Below are 16,368 nucleotides of genomic sequence, written 5' to 3'. Positions count from 1 at the left end.
CCCATTTGCTTGTGTGCCGGCCCCCCTAGTGTGTCGCTGCAGCAAGTGAAATTTCACCTACTTTTTTTTCTCTTTTTTTTTTTTGCTTTTTTTGGCTGTCACTATCTCGCTTTGGTGCATATTGTGTATAAAACGAGCAGCATAGCCAGGGAGTACAGTTAGAAAGGAAGATGCGGTTCAGCGGCCACAACCGTTATCCCTGCTCGTCGGCGACAGCGGCGCTGGCATTCTGCGTTTGCCTAGCCCTTGGCGCAGGACCGACGCAGGGCGACGACAGCGCCGAGGCGATCGCCAGCAGCAGCAGGTGTGTTCCCTTCTCCCATATCCCCAAAAATCGATTAAAAGTGCAATCCAAAATCCACATCAAATCAAGTGAAATTGAAACCAAGGCCTCGGAGGAAAAGTGGTTTTTCCAGACAGCTTTCCAGCTTTTCTCTTGTGCAAAAGTGACGATCTAACGATCCCATAAATGAAACCGAAAATGTTTAAGTTTAAAGTGAATTATTTCGGAATAGATGAAAGTGAAATTTCAATCCATTATAAAAAAGTTTGTGGTTTTTTTTGTTAAGTTTTGAAGTCTCTATGCAAACAAAAGGATAAAAAGACATTTTCTTATTGTCCTTTTTGGGTCAAACCTACAAACTCAAACGGAGATAAGGGTAAAAGAATTGAAGATTTCTAGACTTATTATTATATCATTTGACATATGTATGTACATATGTATTTGTATGGTTTGGCTGTCATTATCTCTTATTTGACGAATATGGTGTATAAACCGTTAAAACAGTTAAAAAAGAAGTTGCGGTTCAGCGGCCACAACCTTTATTGCTGCTCGACGCCGACAGCGACAGCGACGCTGGCTGTCTGCATTTGCCTAGCACTTAGCGCAGCGCCGGCGCAGTACGACGACAGCGTCGAAGCGATCGTCATCGGCAGCCGGTGTGTTCCTATTTTCTATAACCGCAAACAGCGATTAAAAGTGCAATCCAAAGTGCAATTGAAACCCAGGCCATGGAGAAAAAGTGGTTTTTCCAGACAGCTTTCCAGTTTTTCTCGTGTGCAATAGTGAAGATCTAATAATCCTATTCAATAAATATTTCATACATCATATTCATTACGTGGAATAGAGAATTCCTGACCTTGAACAAATGGAACAATTCATGCTGAAACGAACTTAAATGCAAGATAAATAAAACTGTTGTTCCCTTAACTTAAGAGATTACTGACAAGATCCCCTTTAAAAGTTGATATTTGTTTTGTATATTTTGATGGGTCTTTGGGCGGCACTACCACGTATCATTATCGAACCGCAAAAGCCATAAAGCTACTAAAAATTACTGATAGAATACAAAAAAATTTAGTAAAAAATGTTCCATTATAGGCAAATATACGATAATACGAGTAGATCCTCTGCAATCTTTGTGGGTCTTTCGAGTGGAACGGAACCGCCTCGAAGAAGCATTTGATAAACTTATCGCCAGAGTCTTCCGCCCGAGAGTACATAAACATATTTCCATATTTCAGAAAGTGGCTCTGCAGCCAAACGGACATCTGTACGTCCGAGGATGATATGGAGGATGGGGCGCAGTATCTGGAGGAGCGATTCGAGAGCCAAAGGGACTGCCGGCTGTCGTGCGGCAAGTATGGATCCATCTGGCCGATGCCAACGGGGGAGGAGTGCAGCCTGTCGCACGAGCGGGTGCACTTTGATCCGTGGAAGGTGCGCTTCCATGTGGTGGCCCCCAGCGAGGTGACCACGCAGTTCCTGCGCGAGACGAACCGCCTGTTTGTGAGCAATCTGCTCAAGGAGTGCACCCGCAACTGCACATTGGCCAGCAGCAAGCAGATCCTCGTGCGGGCCACTGTGAGCAGCGACAGTCTCGTCCTCGATTGGCGCACGGACGAGAGCTACTCGATGGTGCTCCGCACCACGGAGACGGCCACCTTCGTGGACATCCAGGCGGCGACAGTGTACGGAGCGAGGCACTCCTTCGAGACGCTCAGCAACCTGGTGGCGGGGAGCGTGACCAACGGCCTGCTCCTCGTTAGCGCCGCCCGCATCTCCGATCGTCCCGCCTTCCCGCATCGCGGCGTGCTCCTGGACACCTCGCGCAACTTCATACCGCTGCGGTATCTGCGCAGCACCCTCGACGCCATGGCCGCCTCCAAGATGAACGTCCTCCATTGGCATGTGGTGGACACGCACAGCTTCCCGCTTGAGATCACCCGTGTGCCGGAGATGCAGCGCTACGGCGCGTACTCCGCTTCGCAGACCTACTCCCGCACGGATTCCGTCAATCTGGTGAAGTATGCCCGCCTCCGGGGCATCCGCATCCTCATTGAGATCGATGGGCCTTCGCACGCGGGCAACGGGTGGCAGTGGGGCCCGGCGGCGGGCCTGGGTAACATGTCCGTGTGCCTGAATCAGTCGCCCTGGCGGCGCTTCTGCGTGCAGCCGCCGTGCGGTCAGCTGAACCCCCTGAACGATCACATGTACGCGGTGCTGAAGGAGATCCTCGAGGATGTGGCCGAGGTGGGGGCACCAGAGGAGACCGTGCACATGGGCGGCGACGAGGTGTTTCTCCCGTGCTGGAACAACACGGAGGAGATCGTGACGAAGATGCGGGCCCAGGGCTACGATCTCAGCGAGCAGAGCTTCCTCCGGCTGTGGTCGCAATTCCATCAGCGGAATCTTAACGCCTGGGACGACATCAACGAGCGCATGTATCCCAGCATCAAAGAGCCCAAGCCAGTGATCCTCTGGTCCAGCCACCTCACCGTTCCGAAGTACATTGAGACCTTCCTGCCCAAGGAGCGGTTCATCATCCAGACGTGGGTCGACTCCCAGGACCCCCTCAACCGGGACCTGCTGCAACGCGGCTACCGCCTGATTGTTTCCACCAAGAACGCCTGGTATCTGGACCACGGCTTCTGGGGCAGCACCAGCTACTACAACTGGCGCACAGTCTACGCCAGCGGCATGCCGATGGGCAATCACGGCAACCAGGTCCTCGGCGGAGAGGTGTGCATGTGGAGCGAGTTTGTCGATCACAACTCCTTGGGTAAGTGAATGCCCTTAGCGAATCTCCCCCTCAGATCATTCATTTATCCGATCCTTTAGAGTCCCGCATCTGGCCACGAGCTGGTGCGGCCGCCGAACGCCTCTGGTCGAATCCAAAGTCCTCGGCTCTGGTGGCCCAGCGTCGCTTCTATCGCTATCGAGAGCGGCTCCTGGCACGTGGCATCCATGCGGACGCCGTCATCCCCCGCTGGTGTGTCCTACACGAGGGCAGGTGTCTCTAGACAGAGGTCCGGACATGGCCGAACAGCACTGTGTATATATGTTTTCAGTCTACTATCAGTTATGTTATCTCCATCGTTAATTATCCATACAACAACAAAATTCATTCTTAACTAACAAGAATCGAAGTTTTAGATTGATTGTTCGAAGAGGAATCACAATACTCGATATGGGATGCATTAGATCTTAACTTCCTCGTATCTGTATCCAATCTTGGTGTTTCACGCGTCATACGGAGGGGCCCCTCGTTGACGTTATATGCTGCTTTTAATATTTGTCCATTCTTAACCATTTGGAGGGTTGTTATAAATTGAATCCAATGTTTTCCATATCCATTTGTTGGGTTTCATCTTTAAACTCTCCTCTTTGAATTTCCTTTGCGATCTTCTATGATATATTTCTGCGTTTCGGCCAATTCTAATGCTGGTCTTAAAAGCTTGGGATATCAAATGTTTTCATGTTGCAACTTCATTGTTTTGAAAATGGTGCTGGCAATCCACAAACAATTATCCGAATAATCCGAAAATAGGATGATCCCAAGAGATTATTGTCGTATTGTCCGAAACAGCATCAACCATATCAGTGATCAATCGAGAGAGACCCGCTGTAAAAGTAAAATATTCTACAACATGACTTCCACATGCGATTACACTATAGTCCATATAATGGGACACTCTATTTCGTAAAAAAATAATTACATTATATTAGATAGGATATACGATGTGCGATATGATGTGGGGTAGAATATGTAGCCAATAATACTGGGGCCCTTTTTCATTGTCCTCCACCGCCTTTAATCTTTTTGGTGCTCCTTACAATCGAGGCGCTCTATTTAATGTAGTTCTGGTCGATGGCGTGCTTGAAGATGTCGGCCAGACGCTGCTGCTTGGCGGGATCCTTGAAGGGCGTAATGTTCCAGATGTCGGTGAGAATGGCATTCTCCTTGATGGCATCCAGGTCGGCGACCTCTTCGTCCTCCATCATGGTCATGGGCAGCGATTCAATGCCCATGCCGCAGCCGAAGCGTCCAAACTGAACGAGCTCCGCCTTTAGCGAATCCCATGAGATGATCGACTCGGCATTGCCGCCCAGGTCGGTGATCAGGCTCTGGGCACTGTCCAGATATGCACGCAGCAGTTCCTCATAGTGCTTCTCGCGCAGCTCCTGGCTGGTGCACGAGTAGATGAAGAAGCTTAGGTCGAGGGCCAGTGAGGAGCAGCGTGCTAGCTGGAAATCGATGATGATAATGCTCAGTGGCTGGCCCTTATCCCCGTAGCTGGTGAGGAAGTTGGGCGTCCAGCAGTCGCCGTGCCCGAACACGCTCAGCTTCGAGCGCGTGGACACGAGGTCTATCAAATCGTCGAAGAGCGACGGCTGCAGAAAGTTGTTGCCAATCGTCTCGTACTTGGTGTTGGGATAGGTCTTGGAAATGGCGTCCTTGGCGACGTTCTCGGCCAGCCCCAAGAAGCCGGTGTACCACTCGCGGGTGTGCTCCCCGTAGTAGGTCTCTTCCAAAGCCGAGGCGGCCTTCTCGAAGTTCTTCGGGTCCAAGGCATTGAAGGCCAGGGCCACGCCATGATAGCGCCCCAGAGTGCGCATCGTGAGCAGGGCATCCGGCAGAGCAATGTAGTCCTGGCTGCAAGAGATTCTTTCAGTCATCGCTTTAGGCTGCCGGAATGGATGAGACTCACCGAACAGGGGCTTTATAGCCGCGTTGTCCCACATCCTCCAGAACAATGAAATCGTTGATGCCATCGCACAAAGAGGCATAGCACTTGGCGTACTCCACAAAGGGATTATTCGGTTTAGGCTGCCTGGCTTCCTGGAAGGCCTCAATGGCTGGAATGACCTTTGTGTAGAAATGGATCTCGTTCCGGAAGAATATCACAGACCGGAACAGACGACGCCTGTGCAGATTGTCCGGCATGGCCTTGACGATAGTATTCACCTCCAGCTCCACATCCTTGCCATCTGGGCCTGCCTTAACGCCAAAGATGGTGATGCGAAAGACGCGGCTCAAGTAGGCATCGCCCTTCTTGCCGCTGGGACCGAACTTGTACGAGGTGTACTTGGTGCCACCTGCCTTCTGGAAGATTTCGTCCAGCGTCGCCTCCGAGAACTTGGCGGAAATGTCTCCCAATTTCACAGTTGAGCTCATCTTGCCGGCTGATGGGTTAATGTTTCCGCTCCGGGATCTTTATCTGGTATTTGTAGCAAACAATCTGCTCGAAAATGAGATAATATTCAATTGATAAGCGGACAGCACTTGACATTCAGCTTTAATCAGTGAAAAACATCTTCGGCAGCGACGCCTATTCTGGCTGGGTTTGTGTTTGGACACGTCAGTAGTTCCCGATTTACACTCGCAGGCTGCGCCTCTGCCCTCAGCCACTGTGAGCGCTGGCGGAGCGTCGGCGCGGCGTTAACTTACCGGCTTTTATTCAGCGGCTGCTACTGGTTGTTGCTCTCGCGCTGCTTCTGTGTTGTATGGAGTGTTTTTATTCGGAATTCCGTATTTATTGCTCGCCCTTTTGCTTCTGTGGATTGCCTGAGCGAGTGGCTTTCTTTTAAATTGAGCCCAAAATTTGATACGGCTGAATGGAAACCCACCAAATTACGCACGTTGATGCAAATTTTTGTTCAACTGACACTTGTTGGATATAGAGATGCAATTCGTTAGCTACATGCCAGAGTTACTTTCAGCTATTTAGCTATTTAAGATAGCTTCGTTACTGTACGATTGCACATATTTATTGTACATACTGCAAAGATTCACTGTTTATAAGTTGAGTTTGTTTACCCTGTTGCTGATCTATTTTTCAGCTATTTCAATTATGTACCATACCATATCTAGCTTTTTTAAGTATACCTGTATATTTAATATAAATTTTTAGCTCTTTATAGCAACTGTTGCTCTCCTCGCAAAATATTATTATTATATTATTGTTTGGTGCTCAAATCAATAATATATGTTTCATTTAGCTTGCAAATCGTGTTGTTGCTTAGTCATTTTTGTATTTTTTAGCTGTGATAAGCAGTTATTATTGCCCATCACTGCCGAGGGCACTATCGAGCTGATACCATCAATGTCATCCTATTAAATTTTATTTTCAACGGCATATAGAAATCCAATAAAAGCAAGTATTTAGAATAAGCCATTTTAAGTAAAAAATGGATTCATAAATCGTATAAAATTATGTGGGCATGGCAAAATGTTTTACCTAGCTAATAATATTCGACGGAATATCAAAATTGAACAATAGGAACGACTATCCTCTTCCGTTTTTTTTGTTTGACCATTTTCACTAAAACCTTTTTTTACGCAAAATGCAATAAAAACAAGTGTTTAAAACAAACCAGTCAATTAGAAAATAGGTTCATTAATTGGATAAAATTACGTGGGCAAGGCTAAATGTTCTATCTAGCTAAAAATATTCCACGGAATATCAAAATCGAGGAATATGTATAGAACTTAGTAGTAGAACTTAGTCAGTATATTTACGGTATATTTCTGAGGGTAGGACGGTATATTTTAACGATAAATCTGCGGTCACACTGCTCCCTCTCCCCATATTCATATTGCACGTGTGCCGCTCTGGCACTTCAATTTGTTTTCGTTTTTAAAAATCTTTAACCATGACTGCCATGGAGCCTGGAACGAAAAAGAAGCGCATTTCGAAGAAAAACAAATCCGCCTGGCGCAAGACAGACATTCAAGATGTAGAGCAGTTCCTTGAGGATCAGCGCCAAGAGGAGCGCATTGGGTGGGTTCTTGCAGCCCCGAATCTTGGAGTTTTCTTAACTTTTTCCACACAGCACGTTCACAGAAAAGCAGGATGAGGATCTATTCGTGCTGGACTCCACGCCGCTGAAGGCGAAGCCCACTGTGCTGAGCATCAAGCAGAAGCGGAAGCTGAATGCCAAGAAGCCTATGCGCACATTCCAACCCATGGAGAACACATCCAAAGTGCAGGATCCCATTGTCAAGCGGTAGGTGGTGCACCTTTGTTTTGATCCTCCAAATGCAAGTGCGTTCTTTCAGCAATCATGTGAAGCAAAAGAAGAACGGACGCAATATTGAAATGGAGGTGTGTAATCCCACCAAGCCGCGCCATCGACAGGCCAACAGCGATCGGGGCCAGTACTATGTAAAGATGGAGCAGCGCCTGGCCGACAAGAAGAGCAAGAAGACCAACTTTGACAGCGACATTTGGCAGGATGTGGACTTTCGTGACAAGATTCCGGGCCTGAAAGACGAAAAGGGTTGGATCAGCCGCGATCTGGCCCTCCACATAGCCGGCAACGTGGGTAAAAAGTTGGTCAAGACTCATGCCAGTATGCACCACAAGACCATCAAGGGCAAGAAGTTCGTCCCTCCACATCCCGGCATGAGCTACAATCCACCACTGGATGCGCACAAGCAGTTGTTGTCGGAGGTCGTGGAGCGTGAGGAGGGCATCATCAAGAAGGAGCAGCATCTGAAGCGCGTCACCACCAGTATGTTCAGCAAAGTCACACCCGAGCAGCGCGACGAGCGTCGTCTGATGGAGATGAGCGAGGGAGTGGATGAAGATGCGGATGAGAAAGAGGAGGAATCCGAGCAGGAGGAGGATGACCCAAACGATTCGTCGGATAAGGCCTATCGCACAATCAATGCCGCCGTGGAGCGAGACTCAAAGAAGAGCAAACAGGCTCGCCGCAAGGAGCTCAAGCAGAAGGAGCTGCAGCGCAAAACGGAGCTCAAAAAGAAGCTCAAGCAACAGACAGCCGATCTGATCCGGTAAGCCATCTCTCCCCATCCTTTCGCCTTATCTGTTACTAAGTTTAGGCTCCACTCCTCTTTAAGCATAAAATCGATTCGCCATGAACTGGATGACGAGGCCGAGGACCTGAACGACCTAAAGAAGCGTCGCAAGCAGCGGGCGGAGAAGAAGAAGTTCGAGCCGAAGCGCCTGGGGCGACACAAGTTCGAAGAGCCCGATGTGGATGTCAATATGCCCGAGGATCTGGCCGGCAATCTGCGCAACGTGAAACCGGAGAGCAATCTGCTGAAGGACCGCTTCCATCTTCTGCAGAAGAACAACATGCTGCCCACAACGGTGGCCGTCACCCGCAAGAAGGCCAAGGTGAAGCGTTTCGAGCGCAACTCGCACAAGGATCCCGGAACCAGCTACCAAGATCTGGCCGATCGTCGTCGTGCCGCCGCCAAGGCGGCCAAGCAGACCCAGGATACCATTCAAATATAAGGCCTTAAATCTTCGATTATATATATTCGGTTTTTTTTCCTCGTTTAACAAAAATGTAATTAATTTTCTACAGAAATTAAAATCCACCCACACTTAGGGTGGATCCTCCTAGATCAAGGACTTGCCCAGACTGCGTTTCTGTTTCGGATTGCTCTTCTTTTTCTTCTTGGCCTGCGGTCCAGCCAGCTCCCTATCCTCGATCGGCTCGAAGGGACCACTTCTCAGGTGTCCACTGGGTAAAAGAGAGATAGAGAGATGAATGAGATGGCCATTGAAATGAGGGGAATGCTGCTGCACGCGCACCTACCTCTTGACGGAGATGAGTCCGCTGCCGCCGCCACTTCCGTTCGTTTCCAGGGCCTTAGACCAGTCCTCTTCGGTGCCCTTGATCAGGAACTCGTCCAGCTGCTCGGCCTTGAGGCGCTTCAGCTCCTTGCGCTGCTGCTTGCTCAGCTTCTGGGCAGTCTGGTCGAGCTCCTGGTCGAGCGAGAGGCTGATCGGCTGGAGGTCCTCGCCGCGCGGCAGATCCGCCTCCTGCAGCATGCCGCCCTCGATGTGCTCCTCGATGATGGAGCGGAAGCACTGATTGCACTTCTTCATGGCATCAAAGAACTTGGCCAGCAGCTGGTTTCCCGGCATATTCAGCTCCTGCCCGAGGGTGTCCACCGTCTTGCCCTGCACACCCAATGCCAGGAGAATGCCCTGCTGCACCAGGTCCAGCTGCAGGGACTCGAACCGGCCCTGGAAGTACAGCTGGGCGATGTCTGTGAGGAGGTCGAGGATTAGGCGGAACTCTGACTGCTGGCGCGCGTAGCTCTCGAGGCGTTCCAGGTCGTGCGGCAAAAAGAACACGTCCAGTGTGTTCTTGTCCAGGGGTTTGCTGCTGCTCCCAGACTCCGCCGCGGTCTTGTTCTTGAGTAGCGCCAGGCAGAGTTTTGTCTCAAACTCTCGGAACGTCTTTCCCATCAGCTTGAGGACACGCCGCCTAAAGTCCTGGTAGTAGAGCCCCAACCACGGAGTAGTTTCGGGCGTGTGGAGCATGATGCAGCTGTGCTCGGCGGTCAGTTCGTTGGCCTTCTGGCTGAGGTACACGGGCACGAAGCCGGCGCTCTTCCAGAATTTCAGCAGCTCCGGCGTCAGGCCATACGAGGTGCCAATGTAGTCCACAGGCTCCGGTGTGCGCTCGTGCAGGCGTTGCAGGAGTGTGGGAATGTTTTTCCTCGGCCGGATCTGCTCTTTCAGGAGACTCAGTTGCTCCTCCTCCACCTCTTCTATGCCTGCAGGGGATGCGGAATGAAATGTTATTTCGGGAGTACTTTTGCGGAGGGTAGAATTCTCACCATTTTGGCCACCATCCTTGGAGGCAGTGGGTCTATCCAGGTCCAGGTTTGTGTGCCGTCCGGCATAGTAGTCCTTGAGCAACTGAATCGCCCGCTTGCCATAGCCCATCCTCTGGTAATTGGGATGTGTGGCCACGCGCACAATCCGAACGCCACAGAGCTTGGGAAAGTCCACATCTCCATACTGCTCTGCAATGTTCCAGGGTATGAGGTCGCCGGCGGCCTTCTTGCCGCGTCCCAACGATTCGCTGATGCTCTTCGAGGAGATCTGTCCTTCCAGGGACACTTGGATGACGACAAGGATTTCGGGAAGCTGATCGAGACGCTGGACGGGACCCAGCAGACAGAATAAATGATGCGCTGGGGCGTCGCTCATCATCTGGAGGTCGTTGGGAGTGTTCTTGTAGTGGGAGGAAACGTAGATGGAGACGAGGCGATGCAGGAACGACTCGGCTGCCTTGTGGTAGGAGAAGAGAGCGTCGCGATCAATGTAGTACAGCTCGCAGACATCGGGTGTGGGGCAGCCGGAGCTGATGGACGGCACAGTGCTGGCATCCAGACAGAGCAGATTGATCAGCCAGCGCTCGATGTCGTCGTTCTCCTGGTACCGAATCGATTCATCCAGCTTCAGCGGCGGCCGGGCATTGTTCTCCTTCTGCAGCTGCGAGATGAGCTTCAGGCTGAGGGAGCGTCCTGTGCCCTCGTAGCCATTGATGGTGCTGGCCATGAACACCAGATAGGGGCCGATCATCTTCTTTACCAGCGGCAGCGGAATGGCGGCCGCCTCGTCGATCAGCAGCAGATCGGCGGCATTCAGCAGATGCGTGTCGCTGGGCGCTATATACTGGATGGTCTGCCGGCTGCTCCTCGTTATATTGATCCGGATGATGGCCTTTTTGTAGTCAGCATTTGTCGACCGGATTATGGTGTAGTCCGCATGCTCCTGATACTCGAGCGCATCGAATCCCTTCAGCACAAACTCGAACAGCGTGATCAGATTCTCGGGATGCGGCGAGGTCACGTAAACATTCACATATCCAAAGGCCACGGCCGCGGCTATCGAGAGACCCAGGGCGGCCGATTTGCCGCGACCACGTGCCGCTGTCAGAGACATGGGCGGCTTCAGCTGCTTGTCCACCAGCGCCTCAATGAACTGGGCCACAGCATTGGCCTGGTCGTAGGTCTTGCAGAGGTTAACTAAGGCCCCCGCCGGCTGTACATTCATCAGGCTCTCCTTCAGATCCTTTAGGCTGCTCTCGTTCTCAGAGCGCCCCGCTCCTGCAGGCTATAATAAAAGCACTGGAATGATATTACCACACAACCACTGATCGAATCGGTTCTTACGTTCACTGGGTCCACATTGATGGTCTTTGAACTGAGGGGGAGCACTGTCAGGTCATCGTTGACAACCAGACAGCGCTTGCAGTCGGCCAGCGACAGAATCAGACGCTCGTTGAAGCGGCAGGTGACTGTCTGATGGGCCTCAGTGCGGAATCGCTTGTGCACATCCATGCTCATCGTGTAGAGCTGCTTCAGGGACTGTAGGGTCTTCAGCAGCAGAATGATAAGGCCGCCGCCCTCGACGGTTTCCACTGTGCGAGCCAGCAGGTTCGGCGTCAGAGCCTCAAAGTCCTGCAGCACGCACACACCATATGTGCGGCCAAGGACGGCATGTGTCTCCGAGTAGTAACGTCCATGGATGGTGGTGGCAACACGGAAGGAATCGAACAAATCCGCCTCATTCACGTCCACCTTGCCCACGGCAATCTTCTTGGCCCGCTTTTTGCCATGGCTGAAGGAAAGGAAGGGAATTACGTGAAAGTTGGGCATTTGCCAGAGAATAACTGATCCCCCACTCACTTGGATATGGCCTCGTCTTTGTTCTTGTAGCACCACAGCACTGTGGGGCGCGCCTTCACCGTGGACTTGGTGAGGATATCGTAGAGTATGGGCACTTGGTCGCGCGCCTTGTCGCCAATGATGATGAACATGGTCCGATGGCCCAGCTTGACGCCATTCTCAATCATCACGCGTATGCGATTGTCAATTTTCTTCTTGACCATCTTGGCTAACTCTTGTACTAAGCTCTAAATCTAATAAATAAAAGAATTATCTGCGAGAGCCGCAGAAGTTCAAAATGCACGTGTGCGCTCTAGTCTCGATACGCATCTCTATGTGCGATAGTTGTTCCTCTTCACAAGTATTCCGTGACAATTTTCATATTTGTTTATATATATCGTTGGGATCGCTGGGATCTAATTCTGGCATAGCTATATACTGTATGGTTAGGACAGCAAAAATCAATCGTAGTAATTTGAATACATATTGCTCACAATTTACTAGAATGTTAAAGCTTTAAGGTAGAAATCTCATAATTACTTGCGGTTGTCGCGGTATGGAAATATCGCCCATCCCCAGATAGCCAGCGATAGCAGCTCTAAACTAAGTTCCATTCTGAACGAACTAAATGGTTCAGAGGGAATCAAATGTTGAATACCAATGCAACGCGTATATTCAAAATGTAGTGATTTTTGAACTCCAAAAAATGATCATAATTCAATTATATATATAATCATGACTTGGAGTAATTAAGTAGGCATGCAAGTATGTAATACATAGATCTATTATATGTCTTTTATTAAGAGCAGAATGAACTAGTTCCGTTTAGACGCTTTACAGCACTTGAATGTCTTGTCTTTTCCAGCACTCCATTTGTTGCTCGCACGTTTTTGTGTAAACAAATGCTTTTCGAGTCTTAAACATTAGTTAAACACTGTAGAAGACATATATAAATCGGAGCCATGTCCTCGTGGAAGAAGGCCAACAAGAGCAACCAGAAGGTGCATCGCGAGCGCCACCAGCCAGATGCGCGTCAGCATCTGGGGCTGCTCGAGAAGAAGAAGGATTACAAGAAGCGCGCACTCGACGCCCAACGCAAGGAGAAGACCCTGAAGCTGCTGTACAAGCGGGCACAGAACAAGAACCCTGACGAGTTTTACCACCACATGATCAACTCGAAGCTCTCGGACGATGTTCACCACGAGAAGCAGGCCAAAGACGAGCACACACCCGAACAGCTGTCCCTGATGCAGACCCAGGATCTCAAGTATGTGGTGATGAAGCGTACCATAGAGCGTCGCAAAATCGACCGCCTGAAGGTCGAGCTCATGGACATCGATGCGGGTAAGGCCAACAAGCACTACACCTTCGATGAGCAGGGCAGAAAACAGCAAGCTACCCTGGGCGAGCGTCTCAAGCAGACGGAGGCCACAAAGGTAAGTTTTCACCCTCGATTGAGTAGCAAATGTACACTAATGTACCATCTCTCCACCCCAACACCAGGAGCCCCTCGCACCCAATAGCACTAAGCAACAGCGCATCAACGAGCTGAAAAAACGCGTGCAGCGCGAACGGGAGCTGAGCATTGTACAGCAGAAGCTGCTGCTGAAGAAGCAGCTCAAGCAACCGCGTCTAATCAAGCCACAAAAGCTGAAGCCCGCCACAGCGGATAGGGCACCGGTCTATGAGTTCCGCTATGAGCGCAAAAAGTGAGGGATTACCAAAAGTTCCTCTTTTTTTTCTTCTTTGAATAAAGCGATTAAGTGTTACTGGCATACGTGTCCAATTACTGAACGGTCGAGGAATATAGACAGGATTCTTGCCTCCGAATAACAAGAATAGTGATCCCAAACAAGGAAAGAAATTCGACTTAATCCCGCTGGATGGTGATGGCGATCACCTAGTTTACCTGGATTTTAAGCCGAAGTGTTTGAGGGGCTAGGATACTAATACATAATAATATTAATAATTACTCTTGTTGCTTCATCCTATCCTTCATCTTTGCTCAAAAAAAACACGATGTCTTTCACAGAACCTGTGTTGAAATTCTTCAAGATTCATCATTTTCGTGGAGTGTGGAGTGGACAATCGCTCTCTCTCCATGATCGTGAGGGTCCAGACTGTCGACTGGCATCAAAATCTCGACTACGGAAATGAGGCCGATTTTTTGAAAATTTAATGATGGTTACATCATGATTTTTTGCGAAAATCGCGAAAATATGGATGTCCTTTTTTCCGATGGCAGTCGATTGGCAGGACTCTGCCGATCACAAAAAGACATGCCGCACCCCGATCGGCTGCCGTATTGCAGAGATATAGCGTACAGAAGAAACCAGTATTCTACAGATACGCCAATCCCAGTCTTCGGAAGGCTATATCTCAGACAAATAGGGCCAGATCGAAGAGGGACCCACTCTCCCAGGATCGCGAGACACCAGACTGTCGACTGGCATCAAAATCTCGACTACGAAAATGAGGCCGATTTTTTGAAAATTTAATGATGGTTACATCATGATTTTTTGCGAAAATCGCGAAAATATGGATGTCCTTTTTTCCGATGGCAGTCGATTGGCAGGACTCTGCCGATCACAAAAAGACATGCCGCACCCCGATCGGCTGCCGTATTGCAGAGATATAGCGTACAGAAGAAACCAGTATTCTACAGATACGCCAATCCAAGTCCTCGGAAGGCTATATCTCAGACAAATAGGGCCAGATCGAAGAAGGACCCACTCTCCCAGGACCGTGAGGGTCCAGACTGTCGACTGACATTCCGTAAAGCAGAGATAAAGCGTACAGAAGAAACCAGTATTCTACAGATACGCCAATCCAAGTCCTCGGAAGGCTATATCTCAGACAAATAGGGCCAGATCGAAGAAGGACCCACTCTCCCAGGACCGTGAGGGTCCAGACTGTCGACTGACATTCCGTAAAGCAGAGATAAAGCGTACAGAGGAAACCAGTATTCTACAGATACGCCAATCCAAGTCCTCGGAAGGCTATATCTCAGACAAATAGGGCCAGATCGAAGAAGGACCCACTCTCCCAGGACCGTGAGGGTCCAGACTGTCGACTGACATTCCGTAAAGCAGAGATAAAGCGTACAGAGGAAACCAGTATTCTACAGATACGCCAATCCCAGTCTTCGGAAGGCTATATCTCAGACAAATAGGGCCAGATCGAAGAGGGACCCACTCTCCCAGGATCGTGAGGGTCCAGACTGTCGACTGGCATCAAAATCTCGACTACGAAAATGAGGCCGATTTTTCGAAAATTTAATGATGGTTACATCATGATTTTTTGCGAAAATCGCGAAAATATGGATGTCCTTTTTTCCGATGGCAGTCGATTGGAAGGACTCTCGTGATAATGGAGAGACATGCCGCGCCAAGATCGGCTGCCGTAAAGCAGAGATAAAGCCTACAGAAGAAACCAGTATTCTACAGATACGCCAATCCCAGCCTTCGGAAGGCTATATCTCAGACAAATAGGGCCAGATCGAAGAGGGACCCACTCTCCCAGGACCGTGAGGGTCCAGACTGTCGACTGGCATCAAAATCTCGACTGCGAAAATGAGGCCGATTTTTTGAAAATTTAATGATGGTTACATCATGATTTTTTGCGAAAATCGCGAAAATATGGATGTCCTTTTTTCCGATGGCAGTCGATTGGCAGGACTCTGCCGATCACAAAAAGACATGCCGCACCCCGATCGGCTGCCGTATTGCAGAGATATAGCGTACAGAAGAAACCAGTATTCTACAGATACGCCAATCCCAGTCTTCGGAAGGCTATATCTCAGACAAATAGGGCCAGATCGAAGAGGGACCCACTCTCCCAGGATCGCGAGACACCAGACTGTCGACTGGCATCAAAATCTCGACTACGAAAATGAGGCCGATTTTTTGAAAATTTAATGATGGTTACATCATGATTTTTTGCGAAAATCGCGAAAATATGGATGTCCTTTTTTCCGATGGCAGTCGATTGGCAGGACTCTGCCGATCACAAAAAGACATGCCGCACCCCGATCGGCTGCCGTATTGCAGAGATATAGCGTACAGAAGAAACCAGTATTCTACAGATACGCCAATCCAAGTCCTCGGAAGGCTATATCTCAGACAAATAGGGCCAGATCGAAGAAGGACCCACTCTCCCAGGACCGTGAGGGTCCAGACTGTCGACTGACATTCCGTAAAGCAGAGATAAAGCGTACAGAAGAAACCAGTATTCTACAGATACGCCAATCCAAGTCCTCGGAAGGCTATATCTCAGACAAATAGGGCCAGATCGAAGAAGGACCCACTCTCCCAGGACCGTGAGGGTCCAGACTGTCGACTGACATTCCGTAAAGCAGAGATAAAGCGTACAGAGGAAACCAGTATTCTACAGATACGCCAATCCAAGTCCTCGGAAGGCTATATCTCAGACAAATAGGGCCAGATCGAAGAAGGACCCACTCTCCCAGGACCGTGAGGGTCCAGACTGTCGACTGACATTCCGTAAAGCAGAGATAAAGCGTACAGAGGAAACCAGTATTCTACAGATACGCCAATCCCAGTCTTCGGAAGGCTATATCTCAGACAAATAGGGCCAGATCGAAGAGGGACCCACTCTCCCAGGATCGTGAGGGTCCAGACTG

At 49.7% G+C, this 16,368-nt stretch overlaps 5 protein-coding genes across 7 annotated transcripts; 3 read left to right on the top strand and 2 right to left on the bottom strand.

Moving 5' to 3' along the window:
- Hexo2 (Hexosaminidase 2) lies at positions 1-3,632 on the top strand. Of its 2 annotated transcripts, none has more exons than XM_001354943.4 (3): positions 1-304; positions 1,525-3,062; positions 3,122-3,632. In XM_001354943.4, the coding sequence occupies exons 1-3, from the start codon at positions 171-173 to the stop codon at positions 3,301-3,303; spliced, it is 1,854 nt and encodes a 617-aa protein (XP_001354979.1). In that variant the 5' UTR covers positions 1-170; the 3' UTR covers positions 3,304-3,632. The 2 variants fall into 2 exon arrangements, with proteins under 2 accessions (XP_001354979.1, XP_033238536.1); XM_033382645.1 differs by lacking the exon at positions 1-304 and adding an exon at positions 749-939.
- A 315-nt stretch (positions 3,633-3,947) lies between these two features.
- LOC4814711 (uncharacterized) lies at positions 3,948-6,082 on the bottom strand. The gene is made up of 3 exons (XM_015186367.2): positions 5,733-6,082; positions 4,993-5,523; positions 3,948-4,937 (listed from the first exon to the last, which is right to left on the bottom strand). Exons 2-3 carry the CDS (start codon positions 5,457-5,459, stop codon positions 4,130-4,132), a joined length of 1,275 nt encoding a protein of 424 aa, XP_015041853.1. The 5' UTR covers positions 5,460-5,523; positions 5,733-6,082; the 3' UTR covers positions 3,948-4,129.
- A 763-nt stretch (positions 6,083-6,845) lies between these two features.
- On the top strand, positions 6,846-8,667 carry LOC4815331 (ribosome biogenesis protein NOP53). The gene is made up of 4 exons (XM_001354945.4): positions 6,846-7,065; positions 7,118-7,291; positions 7,344-8,081; positions 8,148-8,667. Exons 1-4 carry the CDS (start codon positions 6,938-6,940, stop codon positions 8,545-8,547), a joined length of 1,440 nt encoding a protein of 479 aa, XP_001354981.3. The 5' UTR covers positions 6,846-6,937; the 3' UTR covers positions 8,548-8,667.
- On the bottom strand, positions 8,552-12,089 carry l(1)G0020 (RNA cytidine acetyltransferase l(1)G0020). Of its 2 annotated transcripts, none has more exons than XM_001354946.4 (5): positions 11,748-12,089; positions 11,232-11,679; positions 9,888-11,172; positions 8,855-9,824; positions 8,552-8,779 (listed from the first exon to the last, which is right to left on the bottom strand). In XM_001354946.4, the coding sequence occupies exons 1-5, from the start codon at positions 11,948-11,950 to the stop codon at positions 8,656-8,658; spliced, it is 3,030 nt and encodes a 1,009-aa protein (XP_001354982.3). In that variant the 5' UTR covers positions 11,951-12,089; the 3' UTR covers positions 8,552-8,655. The 2 variants fall into 2 exon arrangements, with proteins under 2 accessions (XP_001354982.3, XP_015041854.2); XM_015186368.2 differs by having other exon boundaries at positions 8,655-8,779; positions 8,851-9,824.
- Positions 12,090-12,560: 471 nt separating this feature from the next.
- On the top strand, positions 12,561-13,501 carry LOC4815075 (probable U3 small nucleolar RNA-associated protein 11). The gene is made up of 2 exons (XM_001354947.4): positions 12,561-13,162; positions 13,230-13,501. Exons 1-2 carry the CDS (start codon positions 12,689-12,691, stop codon positions 13,437-13,439), a joined length of 684 nt encoding a protein of 227 aa, XP_001354983.1. The 5' UTR covers positions 12,561-12,688; the 3' UTR covers positions 13,440-13,501.
- The last annotated feature ends 2,867 nt before the right edge of the window (positions 13,502-16,368 follow it).

The sequence above is a fragment of the Drosophila pseudoobscura genome, chromosome X (assembly GCF_009870125.1).
Source record: "Drosophila pseudoobscura strain MV-25-SWS-2005 chromosome X, UCI_Dpse_MV25, whole genome shotgun sequence".
NCBI lineage: Eukaryota > Metazoa > Arthropoda > Insecta > Diptera > Drosophilidae > Drosophila > Drosophila pseudoobscura.
Note: the sequence above shows the minus strand (reverse complement) of the source record. Positions and strands in the feature narration are given on the sequence as shown.